The sequence below is a fragment of the Taudactylus pleione genome, unplaced genomic scaffold (assembly GCF_031769625.1).
Source record: "Taudactylus pleione unplaced genomic scaffold, aTauple2 ptg000093l, whole genome shotgun sequence".
NCBI classification, from domain to species: domain Eukaryota; kingdom Metazoa; phylum Chordata; class Amphibia; order Anura; family Myobatrachidae; genus Taudactylus; species Taudactylus pleione.
The window spans coordinates 18,281,345-18,295,610 of NW_028284495.1; the positions used below are offsets into that span (position 1 = coordinate 18,281,345).

Here is a 14,266-nt window from a genome sequence, read left to right on the forward strand (position 1 = left end):
CAAATTCCTCACAGGTGAAATTTAATCATTATGAACCCAGTTCTTTGATGCATTCCCAGTGGGAAAGCCGACCACTATAGCTTCTGAAATCTACTTTGGCAGTGTGGAGGCTAGCCAGTCTACATAGAGCTCAGCTTGCCTCCACTTGCTAATTCTTTGGCTTTCTTTTTTTTTTGTTCTACTTTAACCTGCTAGACAAGGACACAGACACAGTTGTGTTTTTTGAAGCATGTTTAATAAACAAAGATTTTCTTGTTGTGAAGCCGACAATATCTAGAAACACAAAACTAAACGTGTTCTCTCCTCTCAAATGGTGGAACAACATCATAGTAGGATTAAATCTCATTTTTGTGCTTTGTTAAGCGCACACATGATCAGATTCATGGGGATATTCTACTCAGACAGCAAGAAACTACATTAAACGAAAAAAAAAAAAATCCTTATTACACAGCTCTGGACTCAGAGCAACGATAGTGAAGTGATTTGTGTTGTGGATATAAAAGAAAAGTACGCTTGCGGCAGCTGATAGAGCTGTATTATGTTGCATAGTACAGTGAAATGGAATACATAGGCTCTTAGAACCTTTAGTAAGAGAACTCGCTTTGGTAATGGCTGAGAGTGACCCCAAGGCATGAATTTACAGAATAGTTCTTCTAGTTCTTGGAATGGTTCAAACTTCTAATGAATAATTGAGGAACATACAAAATATACAGTGTCATTATTGTGTTGCAGATTCAATACTGTATACTGTTATACATTTATAATTGATACAATATATTAACTGTCTATGATTAAGCTCACATGTTGAAAATATTGAGGTTGTGAATGTGTTACAGCAGGACTGCTTCCGTCCATTTATGTAACGTAGGTGAGAACACTATCATTTTCATTGCTGTATGTAGTTTAACTAAGCAACATTATATTTTAACAGCCTGGGAATTGAATTTGTGATATGCAATGATAATTGTTGCAATCCTATTAGTTTTGGGAACAGTCATGTTACATTCTATTTTATTTTATTAATAACTAAGTTATATGTATACCCTAGATGAAATCTGTTCAAAACAAATAATATACCTTTTATATAAGGTTTCTTTCCACTTTGTTGTTAGAAATAGTAAGTGAATGTATCTTTTCTGTGCATAGAAATTAATTTATCTGTATTTAGTTTTATTAATATGTGTGTAAGCTGCCATTCTGCCTCTGCTGCAGAGATAACATTACTATTGCTCCAATGCAACTGTGATCCTAATGAAAACATTATCAGAGAAAAAAAATGGCATATACTCTTTTTGTTACCTAGTAATGCGATTTGCTCCCAGTTTACCAAAGTAAATTGTGAAAAAATACCTTTACCATGTAGTGATAACGCCACCTGGAGATGGCGGTAAGCAGGTTCCCCCCCATTTTCCATACTCTAACTCAGCCTTCTCTTTCTGCTGGCAGGTAAAGCAGAAGCCCAGTAGATGCCTGTGATCAGCTTGTGTGTCTGATAGACCGCAGCGCTGATCACAGTGTAAAAAAAAAGTTAGAATAAAATATTAAATAAATAACATTTCCTGCACCCAGACCGGTAATCACAGTACCGGTGAGGGTGTGGAATGGGTACGCAGGTGGGGGGTGTTGGGGTTGGCGGCACATGTGTGGTCACACTGTCAGGGTGTTTTTGTGAAAAGTACCATGAAAAGTGCGCAGAGAGGGGTATTCATTTAGCAGCGATGGCCACGTGGTGCCCACATGCTGACTGTTTCTTTGGCATCTTACGAGCACCTATATTACAGATTTCTCCTTGCACCCCAGAGATTCATAGGAAATCTGTGATATTATTGTACTGTAATTACCATTAAATGAGGGCCTGATTCAGAGGTAGATGCTACTTCATTTGCAACTGGAGCTGGTCCCTCTAGTGAAATCAGCATCAGATTATTTAGTGCTAGCACCACAGAATTAATTTTTTTATACAGCTCCCAGATACAGTGTCCCCACTTGCAGGCTCCACAGATACTGTCCTCACTTGCAGGCTCCACAGATACTGGCCCCACTTTTAAGTTGTTGGGGTTTTAAGAGGTAGTGCCCTCTTTTAAGTTGTTGGGGTTTTATATCTCGAATACTTTGTTATGGTCCTTAAATTCAGCCTTCTTGGTTAAGAAGGCACATCAACGTTTGTTCTTCCTACGTCGTTTGAGATCTGCGTGTGTGAGTAGGGGGACCCTCTTAAATTTTTATCGTAGCATTGTGGAAAGTGTCCTGACTTATGGTATTATTGCTTGGTATGGGAATTGTACCGTGGCTGAATGGAGGGCGTTGGATAGGGTGGTTGGAACAACTAGAAGAATTATTGGAGTGGTGCTACCACACATGCAGGAGATATATGAAAAAAGGCTCCGAAAGAAAACTAGCTCTGTTTTAGTAAGATTCCAGCCATCCTAATCATACTCTTTTTGAGAAATTGCCATCAAATAGGCATTTTAGAGCTGTGTGCACTCGCTCAGAGTGTTTGCATAATAGTTTTTTTCCTATAGCCGTGCGTATGTTAAACGGTTAACTCAAATTATTGATATATGGTGTTATATTGTAGTGTAATTTGCTGCCTGTTTTATTATGTGGTATAGTGCTGTGTTGTTTTTTCGTTGGCATCACTTGTGCTGTGAATGACAATAAAGTATTATTATTATTATTATTGTTATTATTATATTATACTTCGGCATATCGTCCACCTCTGTCTGTACTAGGCCCTGAGTACCGCTTAAAATGTCTGCAGCATTCCAACCATAGGATATGCGGACATTTAGTCTTTTGCCAGGGAAATGGGTATTTTTGCAAGTGACAGGGATCACTTCCACTTCACCAAATTCAAGAAGGGAGTTATCACCAGCGATAATATCAATAATTCTGCCAGTAGCTAAAGATATCTGGATCTGGTGCAAATAAACACAGAAAAAAAATGTATTAAGAGACAAATGCTATTTCTTATATGTCCTTCTTGCATATGTGATGTCCTCATACGATAGCTCCAAAAAAGTAATATACTTGAGGTTTTATTTACTAAGCGACAGCTTTTACCACTTCCCGGCGTATTTAAGCCTGCAGTTTTAAAGGGCAATGCTTTTAATAGCAAAACATCCCATATTTTGCCATTAAAAGCATTGCCCTTTTAAGTTACGTACACAAACAGCAGCTTTTATAAGCTGCCACTTAGAAGCATCAACCCCTCGTGCTCTCTGTTATAAGTGATAAGAGGGTGATCATTTAAAAATTATGAATTCACCTTTAAAGGTGACATCCTTTGTTGCAGCATGGCCCCTGATGTCGCTCCATCGCTGCCCACATCAGCAAGTGTGAATGCACATGCGAATACTGGCTCCCCCGCGGGGTCCCATCACTACAGATGTCGGGCTGGGTACACATCATCGAGTGTGTACCGAGCATTAGAGTTTGGAATACACTAACACCAGCTTTATTATTTGTGTGGAAAAACTGTAAACATTTCCCAGGAATCTCGAAGCTCCAAATAATTTTTCACTTCAATTGCAATCTGAAATAAATATTAAAACATAATGAAATCTTGCCTCACAGTTACAGGTAGCAATTCAAACCGCACTCACGTGGATGAATAACGGGTGTGATGTAATAGACAGTCAGTACAGATGACACTCGTGTTTGCTGCAGTCACGTCAGACCACTCCCTCTTGCGCGCCTGGTCCTGTGAGACTCTGCGTATTTTTTCATCTTCATCTGTCATCTAATGCTGGGTACACTATATGGTGTGTTTACCCAGCGATGGCATGATGCGACGGCGCCGCCCGTTCACACTGCACGATGCAGTGGACGGCAGCGCGATGTGTAGTTCCATGCTGCATTTAGCAGCATGGAAATGTTCATCGCATTGTCCCGTCTGCTGTGCTGCACAACAGATGGGACTATGCGAATAACGACCCATGGGCAAGTGTGATCCGGCGTACACACTATGCTATCCACTTGATATATTGTTCTGATCTGCGTCAGAATTATATATCGTGCAATGGATCGCGTGGTATGTACCCAGCTTAAGTTGCAATGCGATTTGACTAGGATGCACCATTAGACTGTGACACTTCAACCTGCGAAGTGCTACCTTACAGCGGCCACAGCTTTTTTTCACTCCTAGTCCTGTGTACAGTCTTTGGGCCGTATTCAAGTAGAAGCGAAAAGCTGTTTTCACGTGGTTTTTTGTGATAATTTCGCCTTTTTTATTTTACTCCGTATTCAATTCCAGTCCGTTTTTGCCTATGCGGAAAGTGAAGGCACTGAAATGGCGATACTTTTTCTACATAGAATAGCAGGTGAAAAAAAGTGTAAAATCTATATTTTGGGGTGCAGATGTTGGGAAACCACTCAAAACCCTTGGTACACTCCACAAAGGACAAGTCAATCCAAAAATAGAATTAAAAAATTCCAGGATCCCCCCAAAAAATGCCTTTGAAATTGGGGGCGAAAATGACAAAAGTGGAGGGACAACTTCAAAAACTAGCGAAATAAGCTTCTGGGGGTGCTCTAAGAAGGGGCCAAGTGTTTTTGGGATTGCAGGTGCTTGTATGACGGAGGAATTTCACTTTTCTTAAACTTCACTTTAGAGCAGGGCTTGACAAATTTTTCTAAAACCTATGAGCCAGGATGAAAGTGTAGGAGCCAGACCCCCCCTTCCTCCGGGGCAGCATTACTGAGCACCTACGCCCCAGGCAACCAACCCCCATGGCCACACCACTAACGGGGTACCCCAGGTAAACCACCCTCCCACAGCCACATTATTGAGCAGCTAACCCGCCTCTCCAGGCAACCAACCCCCAGAAAGACCACCCCTCCGCAGCCAAAAAACCCTGGGCAAGCAAAGCCACCGCCAGCAGTGGCCGAACTAGAGAGTGGGGGGCCCAGATGCAAGAATATGCTTTGGGCACCCCTATGCGTTGCCCCCAGTAGTAATCCCCCCTATGCAGTGCCCCAGTAGTAGTTCCCCCCTCTGCAGTGCTGCCAGCAGTAGTCCCCCCTCTGCAGTTCCCCCAGTAGTAGTCCCCCTATGCAGTGCCCCAAGTAGTAGTCCCCACTATGCATTGCCCTTAGTAGCGCCCCCCTATACAGTGCCCTAGTAACACCCCCCCCTTATACGGTGCCCCAGTAGCAGCCCCCCCCCATACAGTGCCCGCAGTAGCGGCCACCCCCCCATGCAGTGCCCCCAGTAGCGGCCATCCCCCCTATGCAGTGCCCCAGTAGCGCCCACCCCCCTATGCAGTGCCCCTAGTAGTGGCCATCCCCCCTATGCAGTGCCCCCAGTAGCAGCCACCCCCCTGTGCAGTGCCCCCAGTAGTGGTCTTCATATATAGTGCCCCCAGTAGTGGTCCCCCTATGTAGTGCCCCTTTAATCAGTGCCCCAAGAAGTGGTCCCCCTATGCATTGCCCCCAGTAGTAGTCCCCCCTATACAGTACCCCCAATAGTAGTCCCCCTTATGCAGTGACCCCAGTAGTAGTCCCCACTATGCATTGCCCCTAGTAGCGGCTCCCCCCTGTACAGTGCCCCAGTAGTGGCCCCCCATACAGTGTCCCCAGTAGTGGCCACCCCCACCTATGCAGTGCCCCCACAGTAGCGGCCACCCAAACTATGCAGTGCCCCCAGAGTGTCCCCAATAGCGGCCACCCCCCCTATCCAGTGCCCCTTAAAAAAAAAGAAAATGCAACTTACCTGATCCATGCTCCTGCCGCCGACTACCGCTGTCCGCTCCTACTGGCCGGTCTGCACTATGGGAGAGACGTCATGACGTCTCTCCCAACCTGCTGCGTGGTAGCTGGCTCACTACGTGGACGACACAGCAGCCAATGAAAGTCTGACAGACTCTCATCGGCTGCTATAACAAACATACAGCCGTCGCTGGCGACTGTGTGTTTGTTACTCTGTAGTGTAGATCGTGCTCGCGAACTGCACTACAGGGCCCAGGGGTTGCTGAAAATCTGGTCGCCAGGCAACAAAATCTGGTCTCCATGGTGACCTGGCCCCCGGGTTTTATCGAGCCCTGCTTTAGAGACATTATGGTGCATACACACGGTCAGATTTTTCCTTCAGATCTGAACGATAACGATTTAAAAATCGTTCAGTCGTTCATATCTGAAGGAAAATCTGACATATCTGACGTGCCTGAACGATGGACGATGAACGATGCGCGTTCCCGTTTGTCAGATAACGATATCTGACATCTGATGTGTTTGCAGTCAGACTTGGACGATTCCATTCTTTTTAATGCAGTCAAAAATCGTTCAAATCGTTCAAAACTTTGGTAAAATCGTTCAAATCGTTCCTCTGACAAATCTGCCTGTTCTGCATTCGCCGCTTGCCGATTTCGCCTGTTTTGGAATTGATTTACGGCGGAAGGCGGGGACGTGCACGATAAGTTCCCGCGTCCAAAACACGCGATGCCGGCGAAAAGTCGGGTAGGCGAAACCTTTCTGCGTGTGCAAAACTAATTGAATACTGCCCTTACTCGCAACAGATATATACAAGTGTCACATATCAAGTTAATTAGCAGAATCTCCTGGTGCGTCCTAGTCGCATCACTGCATTTTTGGAAAAAAAGACGCCCGACGCTAACAGAGTTACATGGGACCTGCTGCTCACTCACGCCAAACATATCACTTTGCATGGCGTTTTGAGATAATCAAGGAGTCCTCTGTAGATTGACTGTCAATTAATCGACATGGTCAAAAGTTCGACAGGGACAAATGGTCAACTAGCATAAGGTTGCCAATCACAATCCCGACAGCAGAATGCCTGCTAGGGATTCATGATAGGCGTCTAGATACCGACCCCTATCGTAATCCCAATGCAGGCCCAAACGAGGTAAGTACGGGGCACCCGTCCTCTTAGCCGTGGGGTGGGGAGGGTTAGGTTTAGGGCCCCCCGGGGAAACGTAGGGTTAGGCATAGGGTGTGGGGAGGGGGGTTGGATTAAGGTCCCCCCGGGGGGAGGTTAGGGTTAGGCACTAGGGGGGAGGTTAGGGTTAGGCACCTCTAAGGGAGGGTTAGGGGGGGAGTGGGAAGGGTTAGGTTACTTATGTGCCGCTGTCGGGATTATGTCCCTTCGGCATTTCAATCCCATTCCTTCTAGAAGATAATAGCTAGAATCTGATTGGTTGCTATGGGCAACATCTCCACTTCTAAAAACCTGCACTTTAGTAAATATACCCCTATGGCAGAATGATTCATGTCTTTGCTGTTCAGTGTCATTTCCTCCTTGTTCTTTGTGATTGTGCAGATAATGAAAGCTTTATAGCATTGTCCGCATTGAGGCCATCTTGTCTCTCTAATCATCGTGCACTTTAAAACTGGGACATTTTTTAGTGTGTGACATTACACAGGAAACATCATTTGCAAGTCTATATATTTCTTCTTTTATAAACGCCACCCTTTGTCACCTCTATTAGTATTAGCTTCCACGCTAACACAGAACAATCATTGTAAAGGATCATTTGTAATCTTTACCTCAAGTCAGAGCAATCAAAAATGAGAATTGTAACAGCCCATCGCATTGGCACGATGAGGTATTGAATACATAAAACGCTGGATGTATACAGGAAGCTCATAGGAAGTTTTTCTTTAGGTTGTTTAGGCAATATCCAGTTCTTTGTTTGTCATAGTGAAATAACTGACAGTGTGCAGTGATTATAGTCATTGTCAAAACAGTGTTATCCTTGTGAGTTTCCTGTCTGGTCTGGAGTCACTGGAGAGTCTCAGCTGTATTACCTGCATTCCTCTAGTGAGAAAGAGCAGGCAGGACCATGGGGAAAGCAATGCTGTCAGTTCACAGTCTCATGTCTGATAAATTCATGAAATTCTTTAAATAGTCACCCATAGCATCAATAAGCAAGGAAGTTATGATTTTTTTTCTATGTACCTAAAATCGCCACTTTCTTGTTATACGAGTGTCATCTGCTGAAATATATTTTGTATTCACAAAGCCTGTTGCAATGCTTCTATAGATTATAGGTTCATTTTGTTACATATTCGACCTTTTTGTGCTTTATTGTTAATTCAGTGACAAAGTAACCATTAAAAGCTTTTTCTTTCCTTAGCTGTATTCACAACCCCTATTCCAAGGCCAAGCTTCTTTTCAGTGTATTTCCTTATAAAGGTATGAATGGTGATAATGGCCATGGCTGAGATTTCTGCTTATTGACGATACAAAGGCATCTAAATTACCCATTTTCACCATGTAAGAGAAACATTGCAAGAGCTGCCCTCGAAAGCGTTAAATTACTATTTCACCTTGAAAATTTAATTGAAATGAGATAAAGCGGTGACCATGTGATGTTTTTGTTATGGCTCCCTACAACATTATGTTGACTTAATCTAGTTCTACTGCTGTAATGCACTCGACAATTATCAAGTTTCCTTTTGTCCTCTTGTTGATTACCTTTTTAAAGAACGTTTTTAAGTTAAATGTTTGTCAAGATTCACTGGCTGGTGTCCGACACTTAGAGTAGCCTTGTCTGAAAATAAGTGAGACGGTTTCTGTCAGCTATATCTCTGGAAGTATATTTTTGTCCTCCCTTATGATTCCACTTAAGGCTCAATGACTGCTAAGTTCAATTGTTAAAAGCAACAAGGTTGTTTAGTGTTTAGATCTTACCAGACAAGTGGGACTTGTTTCTTCCATTCCAGTTATCAAAAAAGTTTAACCCATTGCCCCCACATTTCTAATTGTAAACCTTTTAGAATCAAAACAAGTTGTTTGTACAGAGATGGAGTGATAGACATTTTATGTCAAGCGAAACGTCTGTTGTTAATGGTGCTTGTGTGTATAACAGATATATTCTGTTACATTTCAGGGACCAGCTGAAGCACTCGGGGGATCCAGATTATGCAAGACAGGATTTCTTGAGGATGTTTATCACGCTAGTATGTACAGGAGCGTACATGAAGGGCAGCCTCTCTTAAATGGTAAGGTCGAATTTTATATCATATAGGTCTAAATCCATGAAAACTGACAAGTGATTTTACATGTTTTGTTTCTCTTGACTGGCAAAATGTTTCAACCCTTCTAATATATATACCTGTTGGCTTTTGACCCAAGGACATGGAATATACACAATACCCATAAACATAGTGTATCATATGATGTACTTATTGACACTGTTAAAAAGAGCTAGAAATAATTTTCACACTTTATCACAAGTGATTTACCATCGCCCAGATTGTTATTTCGTTTTTTATTTGAATTGGAAGTTGTGTCACCTTCTCCATTATTGCAATACCCCTGATGAAGTCAACAAAGATTAAACGCGTCGGCGTGTAAGAAATCTGTGTCCACAATACTGTAAAGCCATAATTGGTATGAGCTTGCGTTCTTTGTGGGACAGTACAAAGAGAAGCATCATTCCATCAAGCAGTCACAGGGGTATCAGATCTCCAGCTAAATGGTGCACATGTAACAATGACTGTGATCTGTATTGTTGAAAACATATTAATACATTTGTAATATTTTTATGTATCACATTGTATCAAACTGGGTATAACTTAATGGTATATCAATAAAGAGTTTAAGTATGTATTACATTCAAGGATAGTCACCACCTGATGTTTATCAAAGCGCCATTTTGAACCCATTGTAGCTATATATATGGAAGAGAAGGGGTACCTTTGGTGCGCTACAACTTTGAGTATTAATTGAACAGAAGAAATTTCGACCACTTAGGGGGATTTATTGCAATATTAGCTGTTGGTCACGATTTTACTGGAACGATTAGATGGATGTTTCTCAACCAATAACTGTAGACTGCTAACAGAGGGACACATACACTTCATTGGACTGAATTGAGTTTTACCATTTGCTTGGCACTGGGTCTCATCATTTTTACACACTGGGAGTATATGATGCATCTTCATATTTAAATTGCTGTTAAGGAATCTGGTTACATTTATTGGTTGAGAAACATCCATCTAATCGTTCCAGTAAAATCTTTATAAGAACTACTTGGCTTTTAAAAGCCTTTCTAGGAATTTCTCCCTATCAAGGGACAGAAAATAAGCTTATACTACTGAGTGTTCTAACCAGTTCCATATCATCAAGTGTTTGTTCAGACCAGTTCCAGTTTTGTGTTTACCCCTGATGAAGTCCCGTAGGTGGATGAAACGCATAGGGTCATCGCTTTGAAAAACCTGCACCTACCACATAAGAAGTCCACCTAAGAGCTCACACCTGTAAAGGTGTAGGTGGCAGATAACAACATCTATCCTTCTGTACTGGGGCAGGTTTACTAAAAGTTGTTTTATGCGATTTATGTATTTATTTGTATTGTAAATTGTTTATATTTTTACCTCTGTTGATATACCAAGAATAAAATATTCAGGTATAAGAATTATGGGCTACCATAGGGCTTTTATTTTATGAACAATATCCAAAACATAAACTTATGGTGATTTGAAGACTAACTAGAGGGTTGTGTTTGACCAACAGCTAATATTGCAATAAATCCCCCTAAGTGGTGGAAATTTCTTCTGTTCAATTAATACTCAAATTGTAGCGCACCAAAGGTACCCCTTCTCTTCCATTTCTATTTTTAGGTCCTCTACTAGCAGAGGTCCACCTAATTGGTGCAGCTGAACCAGTGTACGCGCGATATAAGAGTTCATTTTGTATCATATATATATATATATATATATATATATATATATGTATGTTAAGCTGCACCAAACCGGTGGTCGTCTGCTAGTGAGGACCTAACAATAGAAATAACAATAACAAATACATCAGGTGCGCTGTTTATCCTCTCATCAATATTGTATAAAATAAAATTTACAATTATTCACAATATATACAGTATAGCTGATACAAAATATGCCATTGGGAGTTATATAGGGCCTGATTCTGGACTGTACGCATTTTGCATTTATCAGCCAGTTACGATAGGCTGATTCTTCTCGCACCTCCATTGAGGGCTGCAAGTAGAATCAGCCTTCCAAGATGTAACTTGCGAAGCCACTGGAAGCTAATTGAAACGGCCCCATAGAATGCAAAGTAGACATGTAATTTACACTATTGTTGTCAATGAAAAATTTTGAAATTCTTTCATTTATAAAGCACTGATATGTTCTGCTAAGTCACGAATGAAGGCTAAAAATGCGTTTCGCATTTATCAGCCAGTTACGGTAGGCTGATTTTTTCTCGGCCCTCCATTGGCTGCAAGTAGAATCAGCCTTCCAAGATGTAACTTGCAAAGCTGCAGGAAGCTAATTGAATCTGTCCCATAGAATGAAAAGTAAACATGTACATTATCGTTTTCAATGATACATTTTGAAATTCTTTCATTAGTAAAGCACTGATATATTCTGCTAAATCAGGAATCAAGGCTGCAACATTAATAATGAGTAAAATATAGGAATGGTTTCTCAAGCTGTGTTCCAAACAGACCAAATAGAATGGAAGTTGAGAAAACTGACAGATAAATAACGTAGCATAGAGATCCATTGATCCACAGGGACAGCAGTAATTTATGCAGCTCAGAGGAGACTATGAGAAAATAATGCTGACATCATTTTCCTGCAGTGGCCACTGAGCCATGTATATCACTGCTGTCCAGCATGGAGATCAATGGCTCTCTATGCTGGGCTATATCTTTGGCGGTTTTCTCAAGTTGCATTCTGTTTAGAACACAGCATGAGAAACTGCTTGTGTATGGCTGAGCTCTTAATGAAGTGTTAAAATAGATAATGATATTCTAAGTAAGCAACTTTAACTAGGAATTCAAATAGTATTCCTGTACTTGCATCTCTGCATTACCTGTTATTATATGTCCAAAATATATTTAATATGTCCAAACAAATTGTATGCAATACCATTTCACTGCCTCCTTAAACTGTGTAGCTTTCATGTAACATTGTGCACATCTGTGACAGATGAGCACCATCTGACTTACAGCAATTTATGTAACCGTAGGAACCACTGTAGCAACCCTAAAGTGCAACCTCACTTACATGACTTTTTTCTATTTTTCCAAACAATAATAAAAAAATAAGTAAACAGAATTTTGATTTTCATATTATTTACTTTAAATTGAGAATGTAGCAGTCAAAGTTCAAGAAATTAGCTTAAACATGAAGGTTGCATAGTGAGCTTAAAATGTATTACATGGAAAAATAGTGTATTTCTGTGCATATACAAAGCCACAAGCATACACCGGCCTTATAGTAGGGAAAAGCAAAAACTAAGCCTCTTAATTTGTGTCTATGCACATACACTACAGTTCATTAATTTCAATACACCCCCAGATTCATAGATTTGTCTGTAAAGGATGAACGTTATAGGTATGTTTTATACAGAAATGAGGCCACCCACTGTGACGCACGGATGAGGCATTCTCCACAAATCCATGCCCCCTAACCACGAGGCCACGCTCTTAACTTGAAGGCCATGCCACCATGCGCAAAGGTCCCTCTTCATGAGGTATAGCAGTTGGGAGCTATGCTAACAACCAGATAATGTCTGATCCCTGAAAAGATACAAATTACGCCCCAAGGTCACAAGGTGCTCGTAGTGATATCAGATACATGCCAATGCTGTTTTGAAACCGATTCATCAACATATATGCAGTGGAAGAATTCCGGTGTTCGCCCTGTCTTGTGATACTGTGAACACTTGTGAAAACGTGTAAAGTGGATTTCTAAATGGCTCCCAGGAAGAAGTTATCAATAGAAAAGCCATCTGCCATAGTCATTTTGAGAAATTCATAGCATATTTTGCGTGCAATTGATCGTCTCAAGAAGGTTTCTCTTGGTGGCGTGCAGTGCACCCTCAAGAGATACAGTTGGTGACTTCTTAAATATTGAAGGAATCATGAACTCCAAACACTGCCACAACTTTCGTGTGCACCATACCATTCCTTCTAGCACCCGTTTTATTGGTTGTGGTTTCACACTGAAGTAAGATAATGTCCCAAAACATGCCTCCAGTCTTTGCAAAAAGTTTGTTCAGTCAAAACAACGACAACAGGTGCTGAAGAGCATAGTTTAGCCACCTCAGAGTCCTGATTGCTATCCAATTGAATTCCTTTGGGATCATCTGGACAGGTGTGTTCCAGATGTGCAAGTAACAAGCAAAAATCACCTTTGAGAGTTGCTACAAGACAAGCGGGCTGCAATCGGACCTGAAACTTCAGACAAGTTGACCGACACTTTGCATTTGCACTGCTGAGATCACCACTAAGGGTGGATACTTTGAGAGAAAATTTTAAGGAAATCAAAAATCGATTTATTTGAGAACAATGTGTATGAGTACAAAACATGTTTATTTGCCAAAATAAATATATATTCATCACAAACTAGCTTCTTTTGTTCATTACTTTCCGAAAATATTGACAATTTGTGTGGTGTATTGAAATTAATAAACTGTAATATACATGTTGGTTTGCATGGGCCACATAGTATTACAGAACTTTGCCAAATGAGAACGTCCCTTCCCACTCCCATTTTGTGTAAAGCTTGATACATAGTGCTGCGGGTGTGCATAGCCCCATATGTGCGTGTTTGCTTTCTGAGTAAGCGTAGTGTGAATTCGCACAAGGAACGCTGTGTATTACTCACTCTGCATAAGCCCCTAAGTGTTCAATAAAAAATGTACATCACAATCTGTCGCTTTGCTTACAAATAGTGGAGGCAGCCATTTTGTGGTTAATCCGACAGATCGATTCAGTAAAAACTAGTGAAATTTCTGAGACATCATGCAAAAAGCTCCTAGTGAATTGATGGATAATATGTCCAAGTCACAATGTATTTAAAGCTATATTTTCTAAAAACCGCTGTACTGTCTATATTTGACTACATAGAAAGCTCTTTCTATCTAATTTTGGGTTTGATCAGTTCATTTGTAAAGTATCATACTTTTTTGTTCTGTGTAGGTTTTACTCCCTCTTTGTATTATGCAAACACATTATGGTTATTTTGTCTGTGAGATTGTTGCTGCTTAGTTAATTTAGATGTAGTTGAGCTGATAAAAAGGTTCAGTTTCCAGTGCTTTGAAGTAGATTATAAGGACCAATCTCTCTTCCTTTAGTTTCCTATCTTGCATATAAATCTTGCTAGATGGATTGAGAAGGTGCCAGAGGAATGGATTCTTGAAACAAAAAGCTATAGACTTGATTTACCTTGACTGTGTGTAGCTATAGCTCACAGTAATGATATTTTCACATAGCATTTTGCATTTTTCAACTGTAATTGAAACTTAAATGCAAGAGGAAATGATGAACGGAGA

The 14,266-nt window shown here is 41.0% G+C and overlaps 1 protein-coding gene across 1 annotated transcript in view; it reads left to right on the forward strand.

Annotated features, from left to right (window-relative positions):
- The window catches only part of CDH2 (cadherin 2), a 326,405-nt gene that overhangs the window by 43,745 nt on the left and 268,394 nt on the right, over window positions 1–14,266 (forward strand). Inside the window, exon 2 of the mRNA XM_088469582.1 lies at window positions 8,850–8,961. Coding sequence (XP_088325708.1) covers window positions 8,850–8,961 — 112 coding nt within the window. The remainder of the gene's footprint in view (window positions 1–8,849; window positions 8,962–14,266) is intronic.